Source organism: Bos javanicus, chromosome 17 (assembly GCF_032452875.1).
Source record: "Bos javanicus breed banteng chromosome 17, ARS-OSU_banteng_1.0, whole genome shotgun sequence".
Taxonomy (NCBI): Eukaryota; Metazoa; Chordata; class Mammalia; order Artiodactyla; family Bovidae; genus Bos; species Bos javanicus.
In genome coordinates this window covers 68,319,944-68,338,875 of record NC_083884.1, presented here as the reverse complement: position 1 = coordinate 68,338,875, position 18,932 = coordinate 68,319,944, and the positions used below count along the sequence as shown (strand labels likewise).

Below are 18,932 nucleotides of genomic sequence, written 5' to 3'. Positions count from 1 at the left end.
CAATTCTTCGGTGCTCAGCTTTTTTCACAGTCCAACTCTCACATCCATACATGACCACTGGAAAAACCATAGCCTTGACTAGACGGACCTTTGTTGGCAAAGTAATGTCTCTGCTTTTTAATATGCTATCTAGGTTGGTCATAACTTTCCTTCCAAGCAGTAAGCATCTTTTAATTTCATGGCTGCAGTCACCATCTGCAGTGATTTTGGAGCCCCCAAAAATAAATCTGACAGTGCTTCCACTGTTTCCCCATCTATTTCCCATGAAGTGATGGGACCAGATGCCATGATCTTTTAGCTTTCTGAATGTTGAGCTTTAAGCCAACTTTTTCACTCTCCACTTTCACTTTCATCAAGAGGCTTCTTAGTTCCTCTTCATTTTCTGCCATAAGGGTGGTGTCCTCTGCATATCTGAGGTTATTGATATTTCTCCCGGCAATCTTGATTCCAGCTTGTGCTTCTTCCGGTCCAGCGTTTCTCATGATGTACTCTGCATATAAGTTAAATAAACAGGGTGACAATATACAGCCTTGACGTACTCCTTTTCTTATTTGGAACCAGTCTGTTGTTCCATGTCCACTTCTAACTGTTGCTTCCTGACCTGCATATAGGTTTCTCAAGAGGCAGATCAGGCGGTTTGGTATTCCCATCTCTTTCAGAATTTTCCACAGTTTATTGTGATCCACACAGTCAAAGGTTTGGCATAGTTAATAAAGCAGAAATACATGTTTTTCTGAAAGTCTCTTGCTTTTTCGATGATCCAGAGGATATTTGCAATTTGGTCTCTGGTTCCTCTGCCTTTTCTAAAACCAGCTTGAACATCTGGAAGTTCATGGTTCATGTATTGCTGAAGCCTGGCTTGGAGAATTTTGAGCATTACTTTACTAGCGTGTGAGATGAGTGTAATTGTGCGGTAGTTTGAGCATTCTTTGGCATTGCCTTTCTTTGGGATTGGAATGAAAACTGACCTTTTCCAGTCCTGTGGCCACTGCTGAGTTTTCCAAATTTGCTGGCATATTGAGTGCAGCACTTTCACAGCATCATCTTTTAGGATTTGAAATAGCTCAACTGGAATTCCATCACCTCCACTAGCTTTGAATGTAGTGATGCTTTCTAAGGCCCACTTGACTTCACATTCCAGGATGTCTGGCTCGAGGTCAGTGATCACACCATCATGATTATCTGGGTCGTGAAGATCTTTTTTGTACAGTTCTTCTGTGTATTCTTGCCATCTCTTCTTAATATCTTCTGCTTCTGTTAGGTCCATACCATTTCTGTCCTTTATCGAGCTCATCTTTGCATGAAATGTTCCCTTGGTATCTCTGATTTTCTTGAAGAGATCTCTAGTCTTTCCCATTCTGTTGTTTTCCTCTATTTCTTTGCATTGATTGCTGAGGAAGGCTTTCTTATCTCTCCTTTCTGTTCTTTGGAACTCTGCATTCAGATGCTTATATCTTTCCTTTTCTCCTTTGCTTTTCACTTCTCTTCTTTTCACAGCTCTTTGTAAGGCCTCCTTAGACAGCCATTTTGCTTTTTTGTATTTCTCTTCCATGGGGATGGTCATGATCCCTCTCTCCTGTATAATGTTACGAACCTCCGCCCATAGTTCATCAGGCACTCTGTCTATCAGATCTAGCCCCTTAAACCTATTTCTCACTTCCACTGTATAATCATAAGGGATTTGATTTAGGTCATACCTGAATGGTCTAGTGGTTTTCCCTGTTTTCTTTAATTTAAGTCTGAATTTGGCAATAAGGAGTTCATGATCTGAGCCACAGTCAGCTCCTGGTCTTGTTTTTGCTGACTGTAAGTAGCTTCTCCATCTTTGGCTGCAAAGAATATAATCAGTCTGATTTCGGTGTTGACCATCTGGTGATGTCCATGTGTAGAGTCTTCTCTTGTGTTGTTGAAAGAGAGTGTTTGATATGACCAGTGCATTCTCTTGGCAAAACTCTATTAGCCTTTGCTCTGCTTCATTCCGTACTCCAAGGCCAAATTTTCCGGTTACTTCAGGTGTTTCTTGACTTCCTACTTTTACATTCCAGTCCCCTATAATGAAAAGAACATCTTTTTTGGGTGTTAGTTCTAAAAGGTCTTGTAGGTCTTCATAGAACCATTCAAGCTACCTAAATACATATTACTTGGGCAGTAGGTTCCAGAGTTAAGACCTAAAGTGAAAAATGAAATAATGTAAATAGACTGGTTCCAAATAGGGAAAGGAGTATGTCAAGGCTGTATATTGTCACCCTGCTTATTTAACTTATATGCAGAGTACATCATGAGAAACCCTGGGTTGGAAGAAGCACAAGCTGGAATCAGGGTTGCCGGGAGAAATATCAATAACCTCAGACATGCAGATGATACCACCCTTATGGCAGAAAGTGAAGAGGAATTAAAAAGCCTCTTGATGAAAGTGAAAGAGGAGAGTAAAAAAGTTGGCTTAAAGCTCAACATTCAGAAAGCTAAGATCATGGCATCTGGTCCCATCACTTCATGGGAAATAGATGGGGAAACAGTGGAAGCACTGTCAGATTTATTTTTGGGGGCTCCAAAATCACTGCAGATGGTGACTGCAGCCATGAAATTAAAAGATGCTTACTGCTTGGAAGGAAAGTTATGACCACCCTAGATAGCATATTAAAAAGCAGAGACATTACTTTGCCAACAAAGGTCCATCTAGTCAAGGCTATGGTTTTTCCAGTGGTCATGTATGGATGTGAGAGTTGGACTGTGAAGAAAGCTGAGTGCCGAAGAATGGATGCTTTTGAACTGTGGTGTTGGAGAAGACTCTTTGAGAGTCCCTCGGACTGCAAAGAGATCCAGCCTGTCCATTTTAAAGGAGATCAGTCCTGGGTTTTCATTGAAGGAGTGATGCTAAAGCTGAAACTCTAATACTTTGGCCACCTCATGCGAAGAGTTGACTTATTGGAAAAGACCCTGATGCTGGGAGGGATTGGGGGCAGGAGGAGAAGGGGACGACAGAGGATGAGATGGCTGGATGGCATCACTGACTCAATGGACATGAGTTTGAGTAAACTCCGGGAGTTGGTGATGGACAGGGAGGCCTGGCGTGTTGCGATTCATGGGATTGCAAAGAGTCAGACACGACTGAGTGACTGAACTGACTGACTGACTGACCTTGACAAAAATCCCTCTAAAAATGTCATGTTAGAGGTTAATAATGTTAATACAGCAGATATTTCCTCCAGTGTTAGAACAAAGCAACGTTTCTTTGGTTGAGCCCCAGATACACTTGGCTTGCATTTATGGGCCGTGGTGTTTAGGGAGGAGACATGCCTTATACACTAGAGCCACCCTCAGCGTGGCCACGGGTCCACACTATGAGAAGCTGACTGTAGGGGCTGCGCATTGATAATATCCATCTCTTGTTTATGCCCACAGTTTGTGTTCTTGTTCCCACATTTTCCTTCTCCCTCTCCCATTTTTTTCTCTTTTTACCCTGTTTCACCGTCTCTTCTGAGCACTCCCATGGGTCCACTGTACCCACTGAGCTTCATAGTTCTCAGGTGGCCTTTTTATGTACATACCAGATCATCTTTGGTTTGGAGTTGGTTGGGGGCCTGTGTGCTCGCCTGACAAGATTTACATTGTTCCTGACAGTACTTATGTTTCTGGAGCCATTTAGTCTTGGGGCCCATGGGTCTGAACTGGGCTGCGGGGTGTCCAGCCTGGTCTAGGTGCCTTTAAGATGTTCAGACCTGATATATCGAAATAAAACTATAATTTAAAAAGATACATACACCCCTGTGTTTTTAGCAGCACTATTCACAATAGCCAGGACGGGGAAACAACCTAAATCTCCATCAATAGATGAATGGATGAAGAAGGTATGGTGTATAATATACAATGGAATGTTACTCAGCCATAAAAATAGAATGAAATATTGTCATTTGCAGCAACATGGATGGAAGAAGAGATTATCATACTAAGTGAGATAAGTCAGACAGAGAAAGACAAATAGCATATGATGTAACTTATATGTGCAGTATAAAGTATGGCACAAATGAACCTGTCCACAAAACAGAAATAGACTTACAGGCATACAGAACAGACTTGTGGTTGCCAATGGGGTAGGGGAGAGGTGGAGGGAAGGATCGGGTATTTGAGGTTAGTAGATGCAAACTATTACATTTAGAATGGGTGAACAACAAAGTCCTACTGTATAGCACAGGGAACAACAGCCATAAATAAAGCATAATGGAAAAGAATATGAAAAAGAATGTATATATGTGTATTACTGAGTCACTTTGCTATATAGTAGAAATTAACATAATATTGTAAATCAACTATACATCAAAAAAAAAAAAAAGATGTTACAGCTTGGTTTACAAATTCTGGGGATGTGTGGGACCCAGGGATCAATTTTGCAGCTACCTGAAATGTGGGATTTATGCAGGAGTCCTAGACTGAAAGCCCTCTGGATAATTAAAGGAGTCTTTTCCAAAGGGAAGTTTGTGTGACCTGGATTTCCTTGTACAGTCTGAGAGGCTATATTTTATAGTGGAAAGAACAGTGAATGAGAGATCAAAAACTCTGTTTTATACCACTGCTTATTTCCTCTGTGTTTTTTAGTCGATGTTTGTCAGCTTTTTATATTTGTGGCACATTAAAAAAATATATATAGATTTGTGGCAAATTTTAAAAATGGTGTTTTGGTGACATAATTGAAGAGACTAAAATCTCAAAACAGCATTAAACAAGTCAGTAGCAGTTCAGTAGAGTTAGAATTAGAGCATCACATGGTCCTGGCACCTATAAAAAACATCTTTGGTTGGTATAATACTTAAGTCGTCACTCTTTGAGCGCTGTTTTGTTGTTGGAGCTCTTCACTGCCAGACTGAGCTCTCTCATATGATCATGATGCAGCACTATTTGTGGTTTCATTAAATATGCTGTTTCTTTGGCACTAGCTTTGTGCTGTGTTATTCCTCTTGCCTTTTATTCATAGCAGTTCTCTACTCTGTATTTGTACTTTCATCTGTAAAGAGGAGTAGTTAGAACTGTCTTACCTACCTCAGGACTGTTGTGGGGATCAGTGAACTATGAAAGATGCAAGCATTTCATAAAAAATGCAAAAATTTTATAAAGTTATGAAGAGTTATATAACTGTAAGTAATTTTTGTTAGATTTTTGTCTGCCCACTTGTGTCTTTGCCTTATTAGTTAGTAAGATTATTGGAACTAGGGACTGAATATTCTTCCTTTATTTTGTTCCCAGCATATAACTCAATGTTTGGTATATTAAAAATAGTCAATAAATATGCATTAAATTGAAATTTAAAATTATTTTTATTCTTAACGTTGGATTGGTTTGCTGCAGAACCAGCAACATCCTTTGTGCAAAGTGGTATATCGATAATGCAGAGACCGAGCTGTCTGCTGGTAGATCTCATCCTGTGCACAGGAACAAGGGGAGTGCCGGGTGCTTCTGATAGATTTGGATGGGGAGCAGGGACAAAAAGACAACCAGATTTAGGTTCCCTCTTTTGAGAGGAAACCTATGCATTCTTCCTAAATGTAGTCAGCTGGATTACTGCGTGGCTGCTGTGTGCTAGTAGAATGCAGCATTTTGTTTAGTCTGATTCGAGATGTTCTAAGTGGTTTTTATTATGATAGTATGTCTATTGGAGGCTCTTCCACAGCCTTATAAATTTCATTTGCTTTAATTGGGATGGGGAGGGAGAGAGAGAACAGCATTTACTTGGCGTTCTTGCCTTTTAGACCTGTGGGTTATTGATTCAGGGGCCTAGAATAGTAATGCTTGGAAGTAAAGGTTCCCTTGGGAGCACCAGTGTTAAAGGGCAAAGGGAAAATGATTAGAATTTAAATCTCCAGGCTCCACTGAATTTGTGGCTTCATTAAAAAAGAGGGGGAGAAGGAAATGATCTGAATGGCCACAGTAGGCTTTGTTCAACACTTGCATCCACAAACTGATAACTGAGAGTTAACAGTCCTACAAGTTGAGCTCTGTGGCCAAGTGAGAACAGCCAGTGGACTGCTTTTACTGTCTGCTGGACCTCAGTTTGGGCCATGTTCAGTTAGGAACAATCAATACTAGCAAAATCTCTTATTTTCTAAGACATAATGTAACTTTGGCCTTCTTCGAACTAGTAAAATCTGTTCTGCCTATTTGTGGAACATGTAATCACCAGATTACATACATACTTTTTCTTTGATGTGTCACTCTTTGGAAATTCTACTTCCCCAAAGTCAAGTTTTCCCTTTAGACTCTTTATCTGATAGGTAGTTATTGCTACTTTAGATAGTACTTTCTCTAGCTTGTATGTTAGCAGAAGAGAACAATGAGGAATAATACTAGACTGTAATGACAAATAGTTTCTACCGCCAAAAACTGTGTGACCTTGGACAAATCACTTAACCTCTTTGAATGTCAGTTTCTTTGTGTTTAAAATGAAAGACTTGGACTAGTGACTTCTGGGTTTTTTTTGAGCTTGAAAATTTTATCATTCTATGAGATAATATAGTCTAGTTAATCTTTCAGCTTTCAGCTAATCAAGAAATTATTTTCTTTTTGAAATGTATGATTTCCTTTTAGAGAGGCCCTGTAGTACAGTGGTTAAGAGCATGGACTCAGAGGCTAGAATACCTGTTCTGGAGTTTACTAATTGATAGTCAATCCTGGGTATTTTATCTCTGTGCTTTAATTTCTTCATCTATAAAATGATAATACTAATAATGCCCACCTCCTAGGGTTGATAAGGCCTAAATTAGGTAATAAATGTAAAGCACTTATTATAGTGCCTTAACTTAACTGCTTACTGTTACTATTAATTTGTTGTTTTCCCAGTGAATTTGCCTCACTAGTGATTCTACTTAAATAAATATTTAATGTAGCATATCTTTTTTGAGCACATCCCAATAGATGGAAAAGACTACCAAAATTGTTTGGAGTTGCAGGGGAATGTCATCTTGGTGTTAAGAAATATGAAACAATTTATAAGAAGAAAATAGTTGACTAAGTGCAGGTGCTGCTGCTGCTGCTAAATCACTTCAGTCGTGTCCTACTCTGTGCGACCCCATAGACAGCAGCCCACCAGGCTCCCCCTGGGATTGCCCTGGGATTCTCCAGGCAAGAACAGTAGAGTGGGTTGCCATTTCCTTCTCCAATGCATGCAAGTGAAAAGTGAAAGTGAAGTTGCTCAGACAGGACTGGAAAAGGTCAGTTTTCATTCCAATCCCAAAGAAAGGCAATGCCAAAGAATCCTCAAACTACCACACAATTGCACTCATCTCACATTCTAGTAAAGTAATGCTCAAAATTCTCCAAGCCAGGCTTCAGCAATACATGAACCATGAACTTCCTGATGTTCAAGCTGGTTTTAGAAAAGGCAGAGGAACCAGAGATCAAATTGCCAACATCCGCTGGATCATGGAAAAAGCAAGAGAGTTCCAGAAAAACATCTATTTCTGCTTTATTGACTATGCCAAAGCCTTTGACTGTGTGGATCACAATAAACTGTGGAAAATTCTGAAAGAGATGGGAATATCAGACCACCTGACCTGCCTCTTGAGAAATCTATATGCAGGTCAGGAACCAACAGTTAGAACTGGACATGGAACAACAGACTGGTCCCAAATAGGAAAAGGAGTACGTCAAGGCTGTGTATTATCACCCTGCTTATTTAACTTCTGTGCAGAGTACATCATGAGAAATGCTGGACTGGAAGAAACACGAGCTGGAATCAAGATTGCCGGGAGAAATCTCAATAACCTCAGATATGCAGATGACACCACCCTTATGGCAGAAAGTGAAGAGAAACTAAAAAGCCTCTTGATGAAAGTGAAAGTGGAGAGTGAAAAAGTTGGCTTGAAGCCCGACATTCAGAAAATGATCATGGCATCTGGTCCCATCACTTCATGGGAAATAGATGGGGAAACAGTGGAAACAGTGTCAGACTTTATTTTTTGGGGCTCCAGAATCACTGCAGATGGTGACTGCAGCCATGAAATTAAAAGACGCTTACTCCTTGGAAAGTTATGACCAACCTAGACAGCATATTAAAAAGCAGAGACGTTACTTTGCCAACAAAAGGTCTGTCTAGTCAAGGCTATGGTTTTTCCAGTGGTCATGTATGGATGTGAGAGTTGGACTGTGCGGAAGACTGAGTGCCAAAGATTTGATGCTTTTGAACTGTGGTGTTGGAGAAGACTCTTGAGAGTCCCTTGGACTGCAAGGAGATCCAACCAGTCCATTCTGAAGGAGATCAGCCTTGGGATTTCTTTGGAGGGAATGATGCTGAAGCTGAAACTCCAGTACTTTGGCCACCTCATGCAGAGAGTTGACTCATTGGAAAAGACTGATGCTGGGAGGGATTGGGGGCAGGAGAAGGGGATGACAGAGGATGAGATGGCTGGATGGCATCACTGACTCGATGGACGTGAGTCTGAGTGAACTCCAGGAGTTGGTGATGGACAGGAAGGCCTGGTGTGCTGTGATTCATGGGGTTGCAGAGTTGGACACCACTGAGCGACTGAACCGAACCGAAGTCGCTCAGTCGTGTCCGACTCTTAGCGACCCCATGGACTGCAGACCACCAGGCTCCTCCGTCCATGGGATTCTCCAGGCAAGAGTACTGGAGTGGGGTGTTAAATTAGCATATATATTTTAGAAGCCTGCAAAAGGTTTCTGTCAATAACATTTTCAGTTTACTTCAAAATGTGTTTTAAAATAACCTATATAGAGAAAACTATAAAACACTGGTGAAAGAAATCAAAGAGGACACTAATAGATGGAGAAATATACCATGTTCATGGATCGGAAGAATCAATATAGTGAAAATGAGTATACTACCCAAAGCAATCTGTAGATTCAATGCAATCCCTATCAAGCTACCAATGGTATTTTTCACAGAGCTAGAAGAAATAATTTCACAATTTGTATGGAAATACAAAAACCTCGACTAGCCAAAGCAATCTTGAGAAAGAAGAATGGAACTGGAGGAATCAACTTGCCTGACTTCAGGCTCTACTACAGAGCCACAGTCATCAAGACAGTATGGTTCTGGCACAAAGACAGAAATATAGATCAATGGAACAAAATAGAAAGCCCAAAGATAAATCCACACACCTATAGACACCTTATCTTTTACAAAGGAGGCAAGAATATACAATGGAGAAAAGACAATCTCTTTAACAAGTGGTGCTGGGAAAACTGGTCAACCACTTGTAAAAGAATGAAACTAGAACACTTTCTAACACCATACACAGAAATAAACTCAAAATGGATTAAAGATCTAAATGTAAGACCAGAAACTATAATACTCCTAGAGGAGAACATAGGCAAAACACTTTACAACATAAATCACAGCAGTATCCTCTATGACCCACCTCCCAGAATATTGGAAATAAAAGCAAAAATAAATGGGACCTAATTAAAATTAAAAGCTTCTGCACAACAAAGGAAACTATAAGCAAGGTGAAAAGGCAGCCTTCAGAATGGGAGAAAATAATAGCAAATGAAGCAACCGACAAACAACTAATCTCAAAAATATACAAGCAACTCCTGCAGCTCAATTCCAGAAAAATAAACGACCCAATCAAAAATTGGGCCAAAGAACTAAACAGACATTTCTTCAAAGAAGACATACAGATGGCTAACAGACACATGAAAAGATGCTCAACATCATTCATTATCAGAGAAATGCAAATCAAAACCACTATGAGGTACCATTTCACACCAGTCACAATGGCTGCTATCCAAAAGTCTGCAAGCAATAAATGCTGGAGAGGGTGTGCAGAAAAGGGAACCCTCTTACACTGTTGGTGGGAATGCAAACTAGTACAGCCACTATGGAGAACAGTTTGGAGATTCCTTAAAAAACTGGAAATGAAACTGCCATATGACCCAGCAGTCCCACTGCTGGGCATACACACCGAGGAAACCAGAATTGAAAGAGACATGTGTACCCCAATGTTCATCGCAGCACTGTTTATAATAGCCAGGACATGGAAGCAATCTAGATGTCCATCAGCAGATGAATGGATAAGAAAGCCGTGGTACATATACACAATGGAGTATTACTCAGCCATTAAAAAGAATGCATTTGAATCAGTTCTAATGAGGTGGATGAAACTGGAGCCTATTATACAGAGTGAAGTAAGCCAGAAAGAAAAACACCAATACAGTATACTAATGCATATATATGGAATTTAGAAAGATGGTAACGATAATCCTGTATGTGAGACAGCAAAAGAGACACAGATGTATAGAACAGTCTTTTGGACTCTGTGGGAGAGGGAGAGGGTGGGAGGATTTGGGAGAATGGCATTGAAACATGTATAATATTATATAGGAAATGAATCGCCAGTCCAGGTTTGATGCAGGTTACAGGATGCTTGGGGCTGGTGCACTGGGATGACCCAGAGGGATGGTATGGGGAGGGAGGTGAGAGGGGGGTTTAGGATGGGAAACACGTGTACACCTGTGGCAGATTCATGTTGACTTATGGCAAAACCAATACAATATTGTAAAGTAATTAGTCTCCAATTAAAATAAATTTAAATTAAAAAGTAAAAAAAAGACAAAATCAAAATATGTTTTAAAATAATTGTTTTAAACTGTGAAAAGAGGCGTTAATGGTGCTCAAGAATCAGTGCACAGTTCTGGCATTGTGCCCTTGTATTGCTCACTTCCTCGCTATAAGGTTTAATTTTCTCATGTGAAAATGAGGTGGTTGGAATATCTGATCTTTAAAGTACCTTCAAGCTGATATTTTAGAACTTTAGAATTTAGGGCCTAAGAACATAACTTGAAAGTGATTTCTTATTTGTATTAGCCATAATTTGTGAATATTTTTCAGATTCTAAGAAACATGACATTTATCAGTGCCTTTTCTGATTTTTCCTGCTTTGATGAAAGATAAGCCACCGTTCACATCCAAATGGTGGTTAGGCCTTGGTTTAAAAATGTTGCTTTTGTTTGAATATATTTTGTAATGTAAATAATTTGGTTGAGCATCATATGTCAGGGATGAAATAGCCCTACAAGGACATGGGGATTGTTTACACAGGGTTTATATAAATACACAATAACAGTGAACATTGGGATTGTTGCTGTTTTACATAGGAAAATGTTTTCTGGCACCACACCCACCTCCCTCAAGAAGAAAGAGGAAAGGAGTGAGGAAGGAAGGAGGGAAGATTGGTTTCTTCTCTCTCCTTGAGTTATGTGTGGAAGATAATGCGTGTGTGTTGGAAACAAATCATGTTGCTATATATGTGAAGGTATGCACATATATGTGCACACCCCTAAACTGGTTTAAAGGAGTGTCATCAGGCCTGGTTGGGGATATAATACAATATACTACTCATGTCCAAGTGTTTTAATTGAAACTCATGTCCCAAAGATCCAAGTGTGGAGACTTTCACTTAAAATGATCAGTTGGTTATTCATCTTGTTGACAGTAAGTAGATTGTTTAAGCTGATTCAGTAGAAGTCATAGTTACTGTTATAGCTTCAATGTGTTTCTGACTATCCTGAGGAGAAAGGCAAAATATCAAGCAATTGGGGACAATATAATATCCGGAAGGCTGCATATTGAAATGCTATGTGTTCTATATGCTCTTGGTTTCATAAAAACAAAGCAAGAGACCACCCTCATTATGGAGATTGGGCAGTAGCCCAAGCAGCTGTGAAAGTGAATAGAAAACAGCCTATTTGTCTCTGCTTTTCCATTCATTGTGTCTAGAAGTTTAGCATCACCGAACAGAGAGGTCACATCATTTATTGGGGTTTGAGAGTCATACTGATGGCATTACAGATTAGATCTTTTTACAATAGTAAGTTGAATGTTATATTAGCAGAAGTGGTTTAGTTTAAGTAGTGATTTTCGTGTAATAATAGACACCTTAGCAGGGAATGAAGGACTCCTTGTGGGGCTGAAGGGTATTAGGAACCCCAGAAAGTGGATTTTAGATTTAAGATCATGTGAACAATGGAAAAATACAGATGTTTTCAGAATTAAATGCAATAACCTATAACTGTTATATTCAAGGTAACGTGTTAATGACCTTGGATAATCATGTATTTTACCATAACATACTATCTATGCATATGTGTGTGTATGTATATGTATGTATATGTATAAAATAATAGAGATTTGGGGAAAAAAATAGGGCTAGATGTAGATTACTCGAAATCTATGGGCTTCCCAGGTGGCTTAGCAGTAAAGAATCTGCCTGCAATGCAGGAGATGCAAGAGACGCCAGATTGACCCCTGGGTCTGGATCCACTGGAGGAGGAAATGGCAACCCACTCCAGTATTCTTGCCAGGAAAATCCCATGGACAGAGGAGTCTGGCGAGCTGCAGTCCTTTAGCGTCACAAAGAGTTAGACATGACTGAGTGACTAAACACACACACACACACGCCACTTTGAACCATGGAACCAAAAAAACAGTAGGTTGGACAGCCCAGGCAGATAGCTCAGTATGGGTGGAAGTTGCCATAGATATTAAAAATGCACTAAAAAAGAGTAAAAAATGCTGACTTGCAGAAATGTGAGATAATGCATTTGAAAGTGGAGCCCTGAGCCAATGGGGTTGCCATTAAGGAGCACAGAAGGAAGTAAGACCTGCCCTGAGATGAGAATTAGGAATTACACCTCTCTTAGCCTGTATGCAGGCATTCACTTTTCATTTTCCTTAAGTAGAGCAAAGGGCCTTGTCAGTATAGCAGATTTGCTGAAGCCATTTTACCTTTCCTTCTGAAGACTGTAATTCTGTTCTACTATTCCAGCGCTTCTTGCCTAAGAAAAAAATTACATACGATTTCCACACTCTATTGACATGAGCTCTGTGGTATTGTGGAAATGTGTTGTAGCAGAAAAGACTGTAAAAGTGCAAGATATGAACTGTACTTCTTTGGAGTTGATTATCTAATTGAGAATATGAGAATTAAAGTTCAGTGATGAAAGATTTAAAAATGGCTCAAGGAAATACTGCAATTGTAACAAAATGCAGGATATGATTATCAGATGAGTAATGTGAACATAATTGTTCTAGGAACTTAGAGATGGGGAAAGCATACTTCAGAAAGAGATTCAGGGACAAGTTGATTTTAGTTTCTTATTTTAACTCTCTGACTTTCTGGGTGAAGCTAAATAAAAACATTTAACCTCATTCTTCTGAGGAGTTATACAATTTTTAAGGTTCCATAGCTCTTAGATATTTAGCATTCTCCTTCCCTGTACTTATTCCCTTCTTCCTTTTCACCCCAAGGCATTTTTTAAAAAGTTCTCAAAGTAGAAGTCTTCGTAGAATCCTAGTATAGAATGAATACTTACATTTGACCAAGTACTCATTCGAAGATGAATATTCTAGGGATGGATCTCTAGTTTTCTCCTCTAATGTTAAGTAACTTGTGATTTTGTAATCGACATGTTCGATTCAATCCAACAGATTTTTCTGAATGCCGAGTATTGCACAGCACTGTGCTAATTACTGAATAAAATGTGGTCCCTGCTCATCAGGAGAGAATGGGAAAAGAGGCATAAACAAAGTAACATGAACATACAGGAGAAAGAGAAATAAATGCCAACTGGTAAAGCTATGGATATCTTCTTATAAAAAATGGAATTTGAGCCAGGCTTAGAAAGATCGCAAGATTTTGGCAGACATACTGGGAGAGAAAAGTATTTTTGGCAGTGGTGGGGCAAAGAATAGATGTAGGAAAATGCTGAATGTGATTAAAAAATAGCAAGTAGAGTTGTGGGTGGAGTAGAATTTGCATGGGGGCTAGTAGATAGGTGTATTAAATAAAAGATAAAGTTGGAAAACTAGGTTGGAGCCAAGTTGTGGAAGTCTTTGGATACCATACTGAAAAATTTGATTTATCTGTATATACTGGTAAGCCTTGTGGTTCAGATGGTAAAGAATCCGCCTGCAGTGCAGGAGACCTGGATTTGATCCCTGGATCGGGAAGATCCCCTGGAGAAGGGCATGGCAATCCACTCTAGTATTCTTGCCTAGAGAATCCCATGGACAGAGAAGCCTGGTGGGCTACAGTCCATGGGGTCGCATAGAGTTGGACACGACTGAGTGACTAACACACACAGTGGTAAGTCAGTTAAAATTTTGAACCAGGGAATATATGATCAGAGTTTGGAAAGGAAAAAAATCCTTGTCATAGTTGAGTGTCTGCTATGTACATTGTGACCATCATTGCATGCTTTGTATTCTTATTTTTTTTACTCACGGTAGTCCTGATAAGTAGGTATTATATACGAGCAGAAGTTCATATATATGAACTATGGAGTTCATATGGAGTATGTGGAAACTCTCTGTACCTTCTGCTCAGTTTTGCTGTGAACTTAACACTGTTTTAAAAAATAAAGTCTGTAAAAATTTTTAAAGTAGGTTTTATTAGTTCCATTTACAAATGAGCAAACTGAAACCCTGAAAATTTCACATGATTTGTTCAAAGTCACATAGCTGGTAATTGACTGCTCAAGGAAAGTCTGTATCTGTCTAATTTTTAAAGTCCACTTATTAAGTGCATTAGACATCTTTCCACTTATTAAGTGCATTAGACAAGAGATTGGATACAGAAAGAGTACTGGTGAGCCTGTTGCAGAAGCTATATGATGGAGGCTGAACTCGTGGAAATGGAGAGATGTGAAGAAGATGTAATGGATGCACATTTGAAAGAAATTAGATACTAATGGGATGAGGGTAATAAGGGAGAGAAAATGCTGAAGATACTCATTTAATTGAGAGAATATCTTCATACGGATGCACTATCCAATTGTCAGATGAATTTCTTAAAAAGTGATGTATGAACAAAGACCTGGAAGAAGTAAAGGGAAAAGCCATGTGGTTTTGGGAAATAAAAAAAAGAGAAGTCCAGGCAAAGGGACCATCAGGGTTAAAGACCCATGGCAGGAATTGTTCTTGGTGTACTCACAGAAGAGGAAGGAGGACAGTTTGGCTGGAGGGAATGAATGCTGTAATGGTAGAATTTCTGATGCGGTCAAAGAGGTTGTTGAGGGGGGCCGCTGATCATGTAAGGTTTGAAGGCCATGGTAAGGAATTAGGATTTTACTATAAGGGAAGAAAATCAGAGGGTTTTGAGCAAAGTAAAGACATGTTCAGACTAGTGCTCAAAAGGATCATCCTAACTGCTATATGGAGAATAGGCTATATGGGCTTCAGGGCCATGAGGCCAATAGGCAGGCTTGGACCAAGGTGGTAGTGAAGGAATGGTAAGTAATGGTTGGGTTCTGGATCTTTTTTTGAAAATAGAACTAACTGAACTTCCTGAAAGATTGGATATGGGGCTACGAGAGAGAGAATGGAGCTAAGTTATTTGGCCTGAGCCATTTATTGAAAAGGGGGAAGGGAGGTTGGAATTAAGATTGCAGATTTGACGCCTATTAGACATCTAAGTGGAGATTTGAATACACATTTGGAATTTACTGTAGTTATAAACTTGAGATTTGCAGGTTTTAACAATGGTCAGTTATGCTAAAACCACACACTGTAAATGGAGGTAGATAAGGGGGTGTGGACAATTTAGGATAAACACATCACCACTGTGGGCAAAGGAAAGTATTTCAAATTAAACAATGTCATTTTCATCAAAGAAAGTGCATAAGTAAAGCAATAGGCATAATAGAGAAGAAGTCAAAACCAGGTACATATTGGGGTAGAATATTTAGAAAAGCACAATCAGAAACCAGGAAAGGAAACCAAGGAAAAAAGGTCAATAAATAAATTATTCCAACTGTTGTTTCTGTATCCAGTCTTTTGCCTAATGCACTTCCTAATTGAAAAGATGGTAGATTTTAGAAGAATGGAGAGAAAATGGAGTCCTTCAGTCCAAAGGGAAAAGGAAGTGGTAGGGTCAAGTAAGATGAAATGAGAATTGATCAATGGATTTGACAGTATGGATGTCACTGGTGATCTTGCTTAGGGACATTTTCATGGAGAGGATTCAGGAAAGTGGGAGATGAAGTAGTGACAGAAAGAATAGATAGTTTCCTGCATTTTGAAGTTCTGTTAGATGGGTGCATACACATTACAGTAATGTCTTTCTGATGAATTTTCCCTTTTGTAATAATGAAATGTCCTTTTTATCTCTTTGTTTTCAAGTCTACTTTATCTGATATTAATATAGTCATTTGCTATAGCCACTTGTGTATCTATTTGGTCTAGGTTAGCTGTCATATTCCTTTGATAATTAAGATTTTAAATTGGAGGTATTTGCACAATGATATGGGTTTGGTCTAACAGTCATGCATTCCAACTCTCCTGTTCATTTGCTCATTTACTTATTGGTTAGCTGATGAACTTAGAAGCAGTTACAAAAGGTCAGGCCCATAGATAATCCTGTCAAAGAATCAAATTTACTCTGTTCTGTTATCTGTACTTTGAGGATGGCACAAAATGAATATCATATTTGCTGTGCCTCATTTCTGTCAGAAACAGCTTTGGGGTTCAGGGAATACTCAACTGATGATGAAAGCAGCTCAGAGATCTAGCCAAGTCTAGCAGAGAGTAATAAAATGCCTTGGTATAGTTGTCATAATTGCTACTCTGATACTGTGGATTAGGATATTCATATTTGTGTCTTGAGGGAAATTGCAGAGAATTTATTTTAATCTGATATTTGGTTGGTTTGGATGATGGTTTACTTTATTCCTTTTGATAGGTTGGATTGTACCAGCAGCCACGTTGCTTCATCACTACTGTGCCTGTCCCTTAATAAAGCTCATCTTGCTAGTTATAATAAAATAATTAAGTTCTTGTTGGGTCTGGGCTGCTTCTAATGCTTACCTTTCAGCTGTGAATCTGAATGTCAGGCTGGCTGTCTACTGGTGTCTATTTTATTCTTTATTCAAATAATGGATAGGCCCTTTCTCTTCTCCAGTGCCTCCTGCCAGTGCACATCAAATGTACCTTAGAGTAACGTGGAGATCGAAGGGATACTTTGTTTTTAGTCTACTCTGTTAAGGTATCAGAGAAATACATGTTTTGAGATATAAATATAGTTTTTAAAGGAAAAAATAGTCTTTGAATCCTGAAGTTTTCTTTGGCAGAAGAACAGTATGAACATCTGGTTACCAAACTGTGGGTACCCTTAAGAGAATTGGAGGTGGTCCAATTTCCAATAAAATATTGGATTAAGTGACTTCACTTGAGTTTTTATTATTTTTAAGTACATTTTTAAACCTCTGTTCTCTCTGTAATTTTCAGTTTGCATTTACTTGCAAGCAGTGATTTTAGTTTACATGATGAATCACCCTCTATACCAACATTTGTAGGATACCACAAAAAAAATATCATCAGAGTGAAAATGCCAGGTTACTAAAATGCAGCAGACAGGAAGGCACCGTCTACTAACAAGGCAGCTCCATCCTTGAATCCTTGTTTTGGAACGGAGGGGAACCAATAGTGCTGGATGCTGATCTTGTACCAGGAACTTTACATATTTTGTCTCTTTTAGGTTTATAATAAGCCTCTAAGATAGGCTTATTCATTCCTCACAGTATGTTGAATCAAAAAGGTCAGCTACTTTCTATTGCACTGGTTTTGAGTCTTTGATAAAGAGAGGTTTGTGAGTTTTTGTGAGCCTAAGACCACAGAGCCAATCAATGGTGGAGTTGGGACCAGATCCCAAATTCTTCATCCCTAGTCTATTCCCTTCTCTAATGCTTTTTCTTTGAAGAATATGATAGCAGAACTGTAGGAAACTCTAGTGGTTCTTCTAGTTAGTTCAGCCTTCTCACGTAACAGTCTCTCTTATCAGCCAGCTGCAAACCTGTGCATGTATATGCCTAGTACCAAGGTCACGACTGTCCTACCTTGTAGAAATTCAGAGTAGGAGAGGTACGTAAGGCAGGTATGAAACAAATGCTAGCAGTGACATTTAACTGTGTTAGTCTCTGTGGGTCCAGAGATGTTGTGATTCAAATAATCTTTCCCAGTGACATAGAAAAGCCAGCACTGGATCACCCATCTGTTAAAATGGGGATAATAGTGCCTTTTCGTTAGGCTTATTATGAGGATTTAATGGATTATCAGATAATCCATGCAGTACCTGGCACAGAATAGCTGATCAGTAAATACCAGTTTCAGTTTCATGCTGTTTCTGCTCCATAAAACTGCTTCTCCAGATTGCAGTGGATGAGAAGGTTGAGAATTACATTTGTGGATCTCAGGGACAGAAACAGTGGAGGGAAAACATGCAGTCTTCTTATGGAAATTTAATTAAGAAATTATTATTCTTTGTCTTAAGGGATGGATTATAATTGATTGGATTTCAGAATTGCACAAACCAGTCCTTTAAGCCTCTTTTCTTTCTCTTGGCTCCTCCTACATTTCTTTTGTACCTACATCCCCATATTTGTTGGATTAATTCTGGGATATTGTCACATGTATCACAACTTTGGTAAGGTGGCATTTTTATTGTGAAGTATAGACCGTGATTTTTATGTTGTTTCAACAATACTTGGTGACCTTATTCTCCTCTCTACTCCTGTTTAAACTGAAAAAGGCAAAACAAAATTGCTTCTCTCTCCTCCAAGTTAGATCTAAAATGTGCTCACTTTGGACTTCAGTCACCTATATTAACAGGGGAACTTTAACTCTTGTCACAAGCTAACCATGCTTTCTTCTTCTTTTTTTAAAATATTTTTCTTCTAAAACAATTTTAGACTTACAGAAAAGTTGCAAAAACAGAACAGAGAGTTCTTAATATGCCCTTCACATAGCTTCCTTTAATGTTAACATTTTGAATAAACAGTGTAATTATCAAAACTAGTAAATTAAAACAAGTACAATACTATTAAGTAAACTACTGCCCATACAATTTTTACCAGTTTTTCCCTAATCCCCTTGTTTGTTCTAGGATATAATCCAGGATCCCACATTGCATTGCACTTAACTGAGCAAT

The 18,932-nt window shown here is 39.0% G+C and overlaps 1 protein-coding gene across 5 annotated transcripts in view; it reads left to right on the top strand.

Annotated features, from left to right (window-relative positions):
• Positions 1–18,932, top strand: part of TTC28 (tetratricopeptide repeat domain 28) — a 578,341-nt gene that overhangs the window by 221,454 nt on the left and 337,955 nt on the right. The window contains exon 1 of one of the 5 annotated variants that reach the window (XM_061385221.1): positions 2,918–5,129. The exons of the other annotated variants lie outside the window; for them this stretch is intronic. Coding sequence (XP_061241205.1) covers positions 5,091–5,129 — 39 coding nt within the window. The 5' untranslated portion in view covers positions 2,918–5,090. Of the gene's footprint in view, positions 1–2,917; positions 5,130–18,932 lie in introns of those variants that run through there. 5 annotated transcript variants of the gene reach the window in all.